Source organism: Diplotaxodon limnothrissa, linkage group LG5, assembly GCF_057381915.1.
Source record: "Diplotaxodon limnothrissa isolate DT_005_m linkage group LG5, D_limnothrissa_male_GT1.1, whole genome shotgun sequence".
Lineage (NCBI taxonomy): Eukaryota > Metazoa > Chordata > Actinopteri > Cichliformes > Cichlidae > Diplotaxodon > Diplotaxodon limnothrissa.
Window position 1 is genome coordinate 12,479,444 of NC_140600.1, and position 14,890 is coordinate 12,494,333.

Consider the following 14,890-nt stretch of genomic DNA (forward strand, 5'->3'; position numbering starts at 1 on the left):
CTGTGGGCTCTCAGTACTCAGGTCAAGTCAAACAGCCATGCGTTTCCACATCAGGTCTTCCCACAGCACCTCCACGATCCCATTTCTCTCTCGGCCTACACAAAGCCTGTTGATCCACGTGGTGTTGAGTCATTAGCCCCACCTACCAAAACTGCATTGCTATAAGAGAGAATGGGTTGGTAAATTCAGTAAGTCTCCAAAAGGGCTATTTATAGCCACGACAATAGGTATAGCAGTGTCATGCTGGTATACCTACTGTTGAATGACAGATTACTGAGAAGACCAAACAGCTATTCAGCACTCAATCCTTATGAAAAACATGTCAGTTAAAAAAGAGATGAGGGATATTATGATTTTTTTAAGGGGCGAGGGGGTGGGCAGGACACCACATTATAATATGGTTGGTTTTAAATCACTCTATTATAAACTTATAGGATATGTTATGTAGCTTAGAGTGATTTAAATTCAACTGTGTGATAGGATTTTAATATCAAAGAAAGTTTTATCACGCTGGTCATCAGTCAAAACAGACACTCAAATCTCTTATAAAAGAAAAAGAACTTCTTCAGATTGTGACAGGAAAAGACGACTTCTTTCCACTACTCTTACTTCCTGGAAAACTGTTTATATTCACCAATGACCTCATGCTGCACCAGTGCTGTAATAAAAAGAAAGAAAGAAAAAAAATCTCCCAACAAAACTATTATGGACTTTTGATCAGTCATTCCTACCTGCCGTTCCAATTACGTTAACCTGCCTCTTAGTCATAATAGTGAATATGTACTTAAGTCACACCTCCCTCTGTTTTGTAACAGCCAGAATTCAGGTTTAACAGGAACTACATCAAAATGGGGAAGCAAGATTTTCTTCTTGACATGAACAAGCAATAATTAAAAAACAATGTCACCATCACCACCCTCAGAGAGAGGCAATGTAGGTCAGGGTGCTGCACGGTTTTCTGATATATTACAAGTCAAGTGATGTTTGTGAAGGTCTGCCCAGTACACTGGAAAAGGTGAAAAAAAAATCAACAAGTGATTTAAAGTTGAAATCAGAAACAGCATTATTGACTGTGGGAATTCCACTTCGGCTACAGTCTGTGTGGGTTATGCAAGTTCACAGAAAAACAAAAAAAGAAACAGTAGAAGCATGTTATGACACAGCAAATGTTTGCCTACGAAGGCTTCAGATTTTATGTGTGAATTAGCCATATAAGCAGGCTGGGAACCCAGACGGTTCCTGTTGTGGTGGCCATTTCTGCAATCCCAGCTGAGCCAGTGCAAACACTCCAGTGAGTAATGAGAGGAACAGACAAGAGGGGCGGTGGGAGTGAAGGGAGGGACGAAAAAACAATCCCTAAAAAAGGAGAGAAATGGTCCTTTCATCAAGAGACATGCCACAGACTAAATCTGCCTTTTTCTAACTGTCCTCATTTCCATCCCCTTTTCTCTCCTTATTTTTTCTCTCTCTGTTCTCTGCATGCTCTTTTGCCTTTTTTCAGATTTCAAGACTGAAAAGTGTGTGCTTGTTAACACAAAGAGCTGTCAACTGTTGCTTAATTTAATTGACCTTGATGTAAACGGGGCCAGACATGGCAACATGAAGTCGTCAAAAACATCACGTTAGGGTTTGGGTTATCTAGCAGTGCCACTGTTGCAATGAAGTTTTTTTTATCATCACTGTGTGAAAAAAAAACAAAAAAACAGAAGCACATCTACAAGTGTTTTGTCTTGTCTGTGGTTAAAATGTGCCAGTTGCGAAAGATTGCTTGAAGATCAGTGAGGTTTTGGTGTGTTGCATCCATTAGTGTACTCGGCTGCCCCTGTCATTTATGCCCATCCTCTGTTGTGTAACAGATTCTATGCTCTAACGTGACTAATAGACAAGAAAAAAATGTAGACAGAGCACCTGCCCTTCGAAAAAACCCCTCAGTGTTTTTTTCCACTGTGCCTTCAGTATTGCACCAAGACAGGAATTTCAGATGCCGGCATGGAAAGTTGCTAATCTGCCTACAATGCTTCCAATGATGTCAGTGTACTCTTCCAAGACAAACAACTCTTCCTATTGACATTCTACATACAGCTCTAATAGCAGCACTGCATTGATCTGATTTTTGTGTTCTTTTACTATTTTTAGAGCTTTTTTTCTTAAAATTTTGGAGAGACTCCAGAAATTGAAACATATTGATTAAAATGCACCGGCAGTTACTTGAGGAAAGGTCTGCTGAATGAGTTTCTGTGCGACAGAAGCTGCAGGATGTGAGTTTGGGTCCGAGAGGTGGGAACAAGGTGACTTTTACTATCAGATGTTTAAGGGGAATGAACAACTGTCATCGCTTTCATTGCTGCTCTCACTTCTCTCTTTCTTTTGTTACTTCAAGTTAAGTATTGGGTCATTGAGGCTCCTGGGATCGTGTATCTAGAGCAACCCCAATCTTCCTACTTTCTGTTCTGCCTATTTCCTGACTCTTCAGCTTTAGTCATTTGATTGAAAATAACCTTTCACTCTTGATCTCTATATCCAGTCCTCAGCAAACACTGTCCTCTGTTCTCTTACTTCCTTATTATCAATATTGACAACCTTATAAAATTATTAAACAGCAAATCAAATGACTGCTTTGAGTCATTAAAGGATCCATTTCCAGCTGATATGAAATTAGACCAAAAAGTAAGGAAATTGATTATTTCTTTGTTGTAACAATGTTTCTCGGCAATAAACCTTATACTGTTGAAAGCTTGTGTATTTCCCCTTAAATGGTGTCACATCTGTAAGGAAAATGCACGTGTAGGTTGAGCAGCAGAGTTGTGGAGTGTGCCAATAAAAAAACTTACTAAATCTTCTCTGCCAAACAGCTTATTCTCTGCTTGACTCTTGTTTGTTGTGTTCATTGGATTGGATGGTTGAAGTCTAAAGAATCAAGACATACAAGACAATACATTTAATAATTTATTCATTTATCAGACAGCCTCAGTTGCATGTGGAAGCACCATACACAGGCACAACAGTAGCCCCAGTGTGGTTGTGTTGGTTACTCTGGCATGCCTAAGCTGATCCCACAAGTGTTCAGTGGGTTTGAGTCCAGGACTGAGGGCAGGTCATTCCATCTTCACTCCCAAATTCTGGAGGTATTCCCCGATAAACTCCAGTCTCTGGGGTGTCATCTTGGAGGATAGAGTTCAGTCTCAGACTGTGGAGATACAGGATTGCCACTGATTGCAGATCTCATCTCAATTTTCTCTGAATTGAGATTTCCTTTAATGTCGACCTTGTATTTCCAGTGAGCAAGATGCCATCCCACACCACCACATTCCCTTCACCAAAAGTTGTTACCCTGTAAGTGCAGCAATCAGCTTAGTGTTCTCCACATCTTGTCCACAATTTGACTGTCACAGACAGAATCTGGACTCATCACTGAACATAACATTCCTCAACATTTTCAGGTTCCAGTGCACACTTTGCTGACCCCAGCACAATGGTAAAGGGCAGGCCTAGGACAAGGGACAAGTCCTGCAAACTCTGACTGCAAATCTGTGGAGGACTGCCTATCCTTCCTAAGTGCTGACAGGGTGAGGAAACAGTCATCTTTTTGGAACTCCCAATTAATGGTGTGTCTCTGAGATCTCCCATTATATGGAAATTTGGAGATGGTACTGTGCACTCCAATGCTGTAACTTGGTTTTGTAGACTACCAGCTTATAGATACCTTATGGGATGGGCACTATCCAGATCAGAGAAATAGGGCTGCTCAATTAATCGAATTTTAATCACGATTACGATCTGGGCTTTCAACGATCATTAAAAATGACTGAGCCGATTATTAGCACCTCCCTCGTGCTTTACTCTCGCGCTGCTCCGTGTGGCAAATCGAGCGCACCTCTCTGCATTTCGAACACATCACAACAATTGAGAGGACCCAAGGGAAGCTCGGAAAGCTAAGCAGAAGTTATTTGGAGAGGACAGTGACTGCCGTTGGTTGAAAAGAGAGGTAAAAAAAACAAACTTCAATGGTGTGGAAACATTATGGGTTCGTGGAGTCAGACGTGGATCAAGTAGACGTAGTGTGTAAACTTTGCTACAGTGTCGTAGCTGCACCACAGAGCAACACTGCAAAGTTCATTAAACATAGATGTTTACATTTTTCATTTATTTCTTATATTGCAAACATTTGCACACTATTTTATAGTATTTTTTTAAAGTCATTATTCAATACATTGTTATTGTTAACCCTTTAAATCCCTGTAGAACCTGAACCGTGTAAGCTAGCGCAATAATTTGTTTTGCATATGAAACCAGAGGAGTTGTACTTACATCTTATGCCATCAGCTTGTCCTCGGTCACGGTTTCCTTCCACATAAAGCTTTGCAAAAATTGCATAAAAAGCGCTTGCAGCAACAAAAACATAATATTCCAGAAACACGCTTTGCCGATCCGATCAGCTGTTCGTAACACTTCCCACATTGAAAAAGATGTCAACACGAACTATCTCATGTCCGCCATTTCCTGTCCGAAACCGGAAGTCACATCATTTTTGCGGAAAATGTAGTTTTTTACTTGTAGGTCTTAAAAGCCTATACTGGTGTTTTTATAAGTCATGTTTGACTTTTCTGAATAGTTTCTGGGATGCTTGGAACTCGAATTGCACTGCTGGAAATAGTTTATTTTGATGAACATGCAGTTTTATTTGCAAATTTGCATCATAGGATTGTTTTTTGTTTTTCCTGCAGTATATAAAAATTGCTGTATCTCCAAAATAAAACTATGAAGACACTCAAAATAAATTTCCTGTTGTTGTAAACTAATTTTTGCAACTTTTTTGTATTTAAAGTTTTGAGGGATAAACCTCTTAAATTTCTCCAAGTAGAAATATATGTAAAACCAAAACAAACGATTTTCAATTTTTTTGTAGTTTATTGCACTTTTTTGCAATTAATGCATACATATTAGAGATGGACCGATCCGATATTACGTATCGGTATCGGTCCGATACTGACCTAAATTACTGGATCGGATATCGGAGAAAAATAAAAAAATGTAATCCGATCCATTAAATATCACGAAAGCACCTCACAAAACTTGCAACACGCCGTAACTCACCTCAGAACGTTAGCACATCGGAGCAGTATGCATCACGTGATAGAGCGGCTGTGGCATGCGGGACCTGTCGGTGGTCTGGATAGCATTTGGAGCTTCGCTAGCAACCCGGCATTTCATCTCCGACAAAGTTATCCCGAGAGAAGTAAAGCAAGTGTGTAAGTCCATCTCTGAATGTTTGTAAAGCATTCCCGCGTTAAGCTTAACAAGCGACTGCCTCTCCTGCTGCTACTTCAATCATGAAACTGCTTAATGATCAGCTGATCGGCTTTTCTGTCGCGAGTCCGTGTCTCTAGTTTGCTTTTGGCCCACTTTGCACCAGAAAGAGGAAACCAGCGGCTGAACAACAGCAGCACGTTTAAGCTTGATCAGCTATTGTTAGAATGTATTTAATATTACTTTCTACTCGAGGATCTTTTTCTACGTAGCTGACGCTGGTAACTGTGCAGGGGCGCATCTAGCAAAGTTTAGCCAGGGGGGCCGATAGGGCATGAACAGGGAAAAGGGGGCACAAAGACATACTTTTCTTTCTTATTCTCATTTAAAATGTCGAGCTTTTAATAAATAATTATCTGACACCCAAAGTTTTAATTTGATGCAAAATGAATAGAAGTCCATTACTGTATATAGTGACTATTAAGTCTAATATATATACCCTAGTAAGCTATAGTACTTTTTCCTTTGGGAAGGTACCATCTGTGCAGTCTGCAATTTTGTTGAAGAAAGATGTTGAATCTATTTAATATTTCTTGAAAAATAATTGATTTCTGTGCATTTTTTTTCACACTGCATCAAATTAAGGTTGATTACGTCGATTAAGCATCATGAGGTGGAGCGTGAGGGGTGGTTCCCTATTTTTTATTTATTTATTTTTGTTGTTGCTGGGAGTTGGAACCCTATTAGTTAGGTTGCTTAATATTTACGCTAAGTACTCTTTAAAATACCAGAATAGGGAGGATGGTGTAGGTTTGAGTTTATTAGATTGATCAGTATTGCTGAACTATGAAATATTTTTTTTTGCATACAGGTATAACAGAATAGCTTTAGTGTAGTTGTTGTTTTAAACTTGAGTATGAACTTATACAAAATGCAGCAAGATATTTAAAAAACAGTTTTGTTGATTAAAAAACACTATATCGGATTCATATCGGTATCGGCAGATATCCAAATTTATGATATCGGTATCGGACATAAAAAAGTGGTATCGTGCCATCTCTAATACATATTATTAAAATATGGGCTATAACAGTTGTATAGCAACTTGAAATGCTCCCAAAAATGGCACTACAGCATGTAAAAAAATAATATAAGCTCTGGCGGACTTGGTTCTATGGTAGGTCTTAAAGGGATAAATAAATATCGTCAAATAATTGAGATCTCAATTTCAGTGAAAATAATCGTGATTATCATTTTTGCCATAATCGAGCAGCCCTACAGAGGAATGTGGTATGTTTGGAGTAAACAGCAACTGACTGTTGTGGAACAGTCTAAGCTAACAATTGCTGACAATCAAGCTCCATTTAGGCACCTGACTGTCAGCATGTGGAAAACAAGAGGCTCAAAATAAGAGTCAGTAGCAGAAAACACTGATTTCCAGAGAGCATTTGGCAAGTTTCTCATGGGTGTGACCAAAAATGAATTTTCCTTACAAAAGTGACACCATTTAAGGGGGGAAAACTGTATAAGGTTAACTGACAAAAAGAAATTATCAACCAAACACACGTTTCCTTACCCTTTGTGCAAATTTATTAAAACCTTTTAGTTCAGAAAGCTGATCTGTTTTAACTCATGCTCATTAATACTGCAGATGCTGAAATTGAAACAGGCTGAAATGTTTTGCGCTGTTTTCTTAAGCAGTCATAGTTTTTCTATTTGGTTGGACGCTGAAGTCAGTTGTGTTGGGTTTGTGGAAGTCCTTGGTATAACAAATGAACTGTAATGGATACCAGTGAAAAGCTTGAGAAAAAAGGGGGTTGATGCTGGTAGTAGCATGTTCTCTATTTGGCCAAATGCCATCTCCAACATACACAAAGCCTAATTACACAATGGTTGCCTGAACCTATTCTTGTTAAATGATGAAAAACTCAAAGGCACGTTTCAGCAGTGGATGAAAATATGGGCTATTGATTCTAAAAGCAGAAATCGCAACAAGGTTCAACATTTACTAAAACCGCAATTCAATCATCTGAGAATCTTTACTCATTAAATGATAACAGTTAGATGAAGTTATATGCAGTGATTTACTGATCAATGATCAAAGGGGAGATTTATGCCACAAAGAAGATTGTCATGAAAAGTGGGTGGCATTGGATCTCCTGTAGCCTGTTTAGCTAAGCTGTCTTTCCAGCTCCACTCTTTGATTTAAAAAACTTTATGTTGTCAAAGTTATTTGATTGCAAATGTATTTTGGAAATCTCGCCATACATTTTTCAATGTCAGTAGTGCAAAAACCTGCACTGATCTGACCTAATTTCTTCCTCATCCTGATTCCTGACCTTGGAAGGGAGAGAAAAATATTTTTGTTTTGTTTTTGTTTGTCTTCTTGTTTTATTTAATTCCTTGTAGGATATGGATCCAACAAGTAAAGTATGCATATTATGCACACACACAAACACACATGCAGCTATTACCCATTACTTGTATTCTTGAACAAAGCCATTGATCTGACACATTTAAAATGCAGTCAATTGTTTTTATTGTTATATTATTAAGAAAAAAGAAGGGGAGGGGGGGGGGGGGTGAAAACAGAGAGAGAGGGGAGGGAGATGGGAGAGGTGTTAGGAGTTAAAGGCAGAGGGGGAGGATTAAGCTGGAACAGAGGTGGGGGAAGACGAGGTGACATCGTAGTAGTGAAAGAAGGAGTGTTCTTCCTCCAGAAGAAGCGGAAGCGTTTTTTCTTTTTCTTCAGCTGCTCTTCCACGAGCACCTTTTTCTCGAGGATGAGGATTTTCAGCTCCTTGATTGTTTCGGTGTTTTGCTTCTGCAGCTTGTTGCATTTTTTCTCCACTTCTTCTATTTCGGCTTGTTTTTCTTCCAACCTTTCTTTCAGCACTTTAGATGTTGCCTCCTGTTTCTGCAGTTTTTCATATAAACACAACTGTCAGCCCTTCACTTTTGGTGCCGACAACATTTTGAGCATTTTCGACAGTTTGTGAAATGGTCGTCATTGGCATTACATGCCAGTAGTGTTCGCTAACTGACTTTACCGGGGATTATATTTATTATTTTTATTATTATTATTATTATTATTATTATTATTATTATTATTATTATTATGATTAGTTTCCCCACCAGAAGAATGCGACGTTCTTGCCAGAACATTCCCAAATAATTGACCACGTTTATTAACAGATCAATTTTCTCCACAGTTTTAGGGTGAGCTAGAATAGATATATGGTTTCAGTAATACGAATAAGAGCGCAACAGCATAGAGACAATGACGATCACTCTCATAATTTCATTACGTTAGTGCACCCATCGCTCCTCGTCCTGACCCCCAACCTTAACGCTACATTGATGTCGAGAGTCTCTGACACAGCTGTGCTCTGCAGCACAGACACCCTGCTTATCTGTGATTCGGCCAGACTGGTGTTGAACTCCAAAGACATGCGCGGCGTTAGGTTAGTTGGCTGTTGGTGTGAGTGGTTGTCTGAGTCTCTCTAATAACCCTCCAACAGACTGGCGACCTGTCCAGGGTGTACTTTTGCCCTATGACAGCTGGAATACAACCTGAATAAAATAAGTAGGAGAAAATGAATGATGTTTATGAACTGTAGTTAATGTAGTCAGACAATAAGTTACCGAGCAACAGGCCACAAGTCTTGGTGCAGAATCATACTAAGATTTAAAAAATAAAATGTTGGCACTGGTGTTTGAAACAGTATACTGTCAGTAAGACTGGAGCAACTGCACACATCTGGAAACTAATAACTAGAGTAGTTAAGTAACATTTTGTTACTGCATCCATTTAGCCAGGTATAATTAGCATGTCTACATACATGTCATTTCTAATGTGGTCCTATGTGGTATGTTGTAGTACCAGTGCCTGAGAACACTGGTATGGAGGGGGAGAACGCACCTCTTTACTGTATTTGTCGGAAACCAGACATCAACTGCTTCATGATGTAAGTATATATCAGTTTTATATTTGCAGTACGTGCAGTAGGGGTGGGCGCTAGCTTCCGCAATGTTATCAGAGTTTGTTTGTTTTTTTTAAATGAAGATCTTCTATTTCGAGAAAACTACCAATAAGGATATATGCACAGATCTAGAAAACAATACTGTAACATTTTATTGATACTTGCAGTTTGGAGGAAGCAGTATTTGCAAGTGTAACTAAATTCCAGGCATTTTTCATCCTTCTTTTCCTATCTGTCACGGTCTGCAGAGACAGGCCATGCGGTGGTGTGTGTAATGGACCCAGGTGGGTACACAAGTGAGTAGACGGGAGTGAACTTAACAGAAAGCGAGCCTTTATTATGGCTGGAGACAAGGTGTACAAACAAAGCAAGGATAGCGTGGCTAGGCTATAACTAAACTGGGAAAACTAATACTGTGACAAACTAAGGAAACTCAGAGACTATGATGTTCGCTGCAAAGACTGACCGGGAAAACATGGATGTGAAAACACAGACGACGCGACACGGACTGTATGAAACACAGAGACTAAATACACATGAGGGATGATCAGGGGAAGTGGCCACACATGGGAGCACAGCTGACACACATGAACCTAACGACAGGACAGGAGAGGTGAAACTAAATACACTGACATTGAATACAGACTTTCAAAGTAAAACAGGAAACATGGAGATTAGACATGACATGAACTAAACATAACCATGCAGACATGACTCATGACAGGTAAACGCACGAACCAGGGAGACTGAGTACAGTGGAAGATGACAGAAGCGACAGCATGAACTTGACAACACAAGACACACAGACATAAACACATGAAGGGCAAGGGAGGCTTAATACAAGGGTAATATAATTACAAATGAGCTGGAATAACTTAATGAACCTAAACAAACAATAAACATCAAAATGGACTAAACACAAAACACTGGGTTGCATGACCCAGGACCACGACACTATCAGCTTTTTTCTAATTGTCAGTGTGAACCAAGGTGTCAGCAGCAGCATTATAGTGCAAAAGTAGTGACCCAGCATAGATCAAATGTAAGCACAAAAGTAGCCAAGGTAGTGTTTTTCCTGGAAATTTTAAGTGAAAGGATAAAGTAACTGCTTACCACTTTAGTTTAACAATGATTAATGAAATGTAACCGTGTAACTCATCAGCAGTCTGCACAGTATGGTCACATATTAAAACTGAAGAATATGTTGTACTTGTTGTAGTGTTTCATCATGGGTCCAGTTTTTACCCAGGTGCTTAAAGCCCTTCTTTACCCTCATGTAACACCAACAGTAACTTCCAACCACTATTTCCTGTTCCTGTCAGTCAAACAAACAGACGACAAACATCTTCTATAAACAGGAATAATGTCATTTTATCGGATTAGAAAACATCTAATCTAGCGTTGATATTACACTGCTGTTTAGTGTCTGGCTGATCTCAGTGTCACCAAAATATCTGCCCTACATGTCAAACAATGAGAGAACTTGAAACAGTACCATCACCTAGCAGCTTATTTTAATTAGTGCTAACGTTTTGTTTGCTGGCTAACATTGCTATTATTATAGTCACAGTTAATTGACTTTGAATAGCTTTATTTCAAAAGTAATTTTACAATTTCACAGCCATTTAGCTGTGTTAACTGTACATGCTGTAGGTCATAAGGCGTGCATGGATCATTTTTATAATCAGCCTCTTATCTTTTGTCCACCACAGGCTTTGCCATGATAAATTGGTCAGTTGACAACCAGGAGCCGTACACCTTAACCTCAGAGGCCAGGACATCCAGGGGCAGTGTGAACACGCACTTGCTTAAATGGGACGCAAGACGGACTATAGAGGGCCACCCGCTTGCCAGACAACCAAGTGCTGTCCCTGTCCACGGCCAGTGTGAGAAGGACTCTCACTAAAGTCAACCCACACAAAGCTGCTGGACCAGACAATATACCTGGACGCGTGCTCGGAGCCCGTGCTGACCAGCTGACTGATGTCCTAGCGGGCATCTTTAACATCTCCCTGAGTCAAGCTGTTGTGCCACAGTGCTTTAAAACCACCACCATCATACCTGTCCCCAGACCTTCCCAAAGCCTAATTCCACAATGATTGCCTGAGCCTATTCTTGTTAAATGATGAAAAACTCAAAGGCACGTTTGGGCAGTGGATCTGTGTGAAATCAGCAGCTTGCAAAACGAAATCAAAATGTGTGCTATTGATTCTAAAAATAGAAATCACAATAAAGTTCAACATTTACTAAAACCGCCATTCAGTCATCTGAGAGTCTTTACTCATGAAATTATAACGGTTAGATGAATGTATATGCAGTGATTTACTGATCAATGATAAAAGGGGAGATTTATGCAATAACGAAGACTATCATGAAAAGTATTTGGCATCTGATCTCCTGTAACCTGCGGAGCTAAGCTGTTTTACCAGCTCTGCTCTCTGATTTTTCTTTTTTCTTTTATGAAAAAACACAAGTTGTCAAAGTTATTTGTTTGCAAATGTATTTCAGAAATATCGACATACTTTTTTTAATCAGCAGAAACTTTATGTCAGTAGTGCAAAAACCTGCACTGATCTGACCTCATTTCTTCCTCATCCTGATTCCTGACCTGGGAAGGGAGAGAAATATTTGTTTTTGTTTGTCTTCTTGTTTTATTTAATTCCTTGTGGGATTTGGATCCAACACGTAAAGTATGCATATTATGCACACACACAAACACACATGCAGCTATTACCCATTTCTTGTATTCTTGAATAAAGACATTGATTTGACACATTTAATTAGCGGCCAATTGTTTTTATTGTTCAATTATTAAGAAAAAAGAAAAGGTGGGGGTGGGTGGGATGGAAAGTAAAGGGAGAGAGGAGAGAAAACCCCAACAATCCCCTCTGAGCAAGCACTAGGCGACAGTGGATAGGAAAAACTCCCTTTAAAGGAAGAAACCTATGACAGAACCAGGCTCTAGAGGGGGCAGTCAACTGTCGGGACTGGTTGGGGGGTGACTGTGAAAAAACGGGAGGGAGATGGGAGAGGTGTTAGTAGTTAAGGGGGGGGGGGGGATTAAGCTGGAACAGAGGTGGGAGAGGAAGAGGCGACATTGGCAGTACTGAAAGAAGGAGTGTTCCTCCTCCAGAAGAAGCAGAAGCGTTTTTTCTTTTTCTTCAGCTGCTCTTCCACGAGCACCTTTTTCTCGAGGATGAGGATTTTCAGCTCCTCGATTGTTTCGGTGTTTTGCTTCTGCAGCTTGTTGCATTTTTTCTCCACTTCTTCTATTACGGCTTGTTTTTCTTCCAACCTTTCTTTCAGCACTTTAGATGTTGCCTCCTGTTTCTCAAACTCCTGGAGAAGAAGTTTTTCTTCTCTCTGCTTATTGACCAGCTGTTCTCTCTCTTGAAGCAGGTCTTGATATTTGTGCAGTGTCTCTTCGAACTTTACCTGCAGCATCCTGTTGTTTCCCTCCATGAGCTGGAGTTGGCACTCCATGTCTCCCTGCTTTCTGTCCAGCTGCTCTTTCTCTTGCAGGATTTCTTTATTTTGTAGCAGAGCTTCATCAAGCTTTCCTTGCAAGCTTTCATTTTGTTGCTTGATGCTCTGCAGATTGGAATCCATTTCTTTTTGTTTGATTTCTTGTTCCCTTTTCTCTTGGAGAAGCTTCTCATTTGCTTGCTCTGTGCGATCAAGCCTTTTTTTGTCAACATTGTACATTAGCTCCATGTCTCGGAGATTGGAGTGCAGCCCTCTCTTCTTCGTGCTGTCTTTCATCTTCTCCTGGAGGAGTTTTCTATTTTGCCGCAGAGCTTGATCAAGCTTTCCTTGCAAGCTTTCGTTGTGTTGCTTGATGCTCTGAAGCTTGGAATGCATTTCTTTCTCTTTTAACTCCTTTTGCCTTTTCTCTTTGAGAAGCTTTTCATTTTCTTGCAGTGTGCGATCAAGCCTTTTTTTGTCTACACTGTACATTAGCTCCATTTCTTGGAGATTGCTGTGCAGCCCTCTCTTCTTCATGCCGTCTTGTTTCTTCTCTTGGACAAGTTTTTCATTTTGTTGCAGGGCTTCATCAAGTTTTCCTTGGAGCTCCTGGTTCTTTTTGTCCATGTCATGGAGATCCTGTTGTTTCCCCTCAATAATAGCTTCCTTTTCTTGAAGCTGGTATGACAACTTTTTTAGTTGAGCGCTCTTTTGCTCATTTTCCTCCATCAAGAACTTAATCTTCTCTGCGTTTCTGAGCGCTTCATCCTCCAGTTCTTCCAAACGCTTTTCCTCTAGTTCCACTTGGTCACACCAGGGAAGAGAGGAAAGGGAAGAGTCTAGTGGCTCATCCCAAGGAAGAGCGTATGGGTCAACTTCTTGTCCCTTTGGAATTTTTTGAGACATGTTGGGTCTGGATACAGTTACAATTGCAAAGGATCCAAATATTTCAAAAGGCTTTTCTGGCGAACGGTTCAATGCTGCACACATCAAGGCTGCGAGAAACGGACTAAAAGTCGTTGCTCTTCACCCCTATTTATAGGTTTTTGGATCAAAGGAAAGAATGGTGGTAAGATTCTACGTGTGTGACGTCATAATTCTGTAAGGCAATGAGGTTGTCACGTGATATTTTTGGAGGAGGGCATTTTTCAACTTGGACAAATTATCAGTAAAGTTTCAATCTCTGTTATTTTTCCCCAAAAAACGTGTTGTCGCAATCATGTTTTCTACTGTAATTGGTGCCAACAGATGGCGCAGTTTAAAGTTGGCTGTTACTCTGCCCAGGCTGCTACCATAGAAGAAGAATGTAGACCAATAGTACTTTAACGATGTCCGCTGATCGTTTCCGTGTAAATCTTAGCATTGCTTTAGCCGTCAAGCTAAAGGTTTAGCTTCATACTGCCATATTTTCAGAGTAACAAAATATTTAAACGGTCTCAGATCATGGTGAGTATTTGAAAAAATGTTTATTTAATGTGAAGCCTGTGATGTGGAAAGGTTAGCAAGCGTAATTTTGCCTATTGTGTTATACACGGGTGCTTACATCCGAGTAGTGTTGATCTTTTCTAAGGTCCATGGGTTTATCCAACGAGCAGCTAAGTCACCGTTATAGCTGTAATTTTGTGTGCAACGTCTTAATGCAAAAAAACAAACAAAAAAAAAACCCACAATGCGTTTTTAAGCTCTCTCTGCGTTCACTGTCTCTGCAAGTGTCAAACTTCCTCGCTTTAGCTGATGCTAACCAACATTAGCGCTTACGGTTCGTATATAAACACAACTGTCAGCCCTTCACTTTTGGTGCCGACAACATTTTGAGCATTTTCTACAGTTTGTGAAATGGTCGCCATTGGCATTACATGCCAGTAGTGTTCGCTAATTGACTTTACCGGGGATTATATTTATTACAACGTTACTGCGTGGAAGTGATCATAGTGTATGCTTATGAACGTGAGTGGTAGGTGTTATTAGTGCGACTTTACCCTTAATTAGTTTTCCCACCGGAAGTAGAGTTGTTTATGCGACGTGATGGCTAGAGCAGTCCCAAACAATCGATTGCGTTTCTTAACAGACCAATTCTCTCCAAACTTTTAGGGTAAGCTAGACTCGAGATATGGTTGCAATAATACGAACAAGAGCACAACAGCATATTGACAATGGCGAGAACTTTAATATTTACATTGTGTTAGTGCACCCAT

General features: G+C 40.0%; 1 protein-coding gene across 1 annotated transcript; it reads right to left on the reverse strand.

The window, feature by feature from the left end:
* Window positions 1-12,290: 12,290 nt before the first annotated feature.
* On the reverse strand, window positions 12,291-13,685 carry LOC146631700 (uncharacterized). The gene has a single exon (XM_085353869.1). It carries the CDS (start codon window positions 13,683-13,685, stop codon window positions 12,291-12,293), a length of 1,395 nt encoding a protein of 464 aa, XP_085209995.1.
* Window positions 13,686-14,890: the final 1,205 nt, after the last annotated feature.

Bases quoted from the DNA above. Each gene is read 5' to 3' on its own strand.
- LOC146631700 (XM_085353869.1), bottom strand. From the start codon at position 13,685: ATGTGTGCAGCATTGAACCGTTCGCCAGAAAAGCCTTTTGAAATATTT.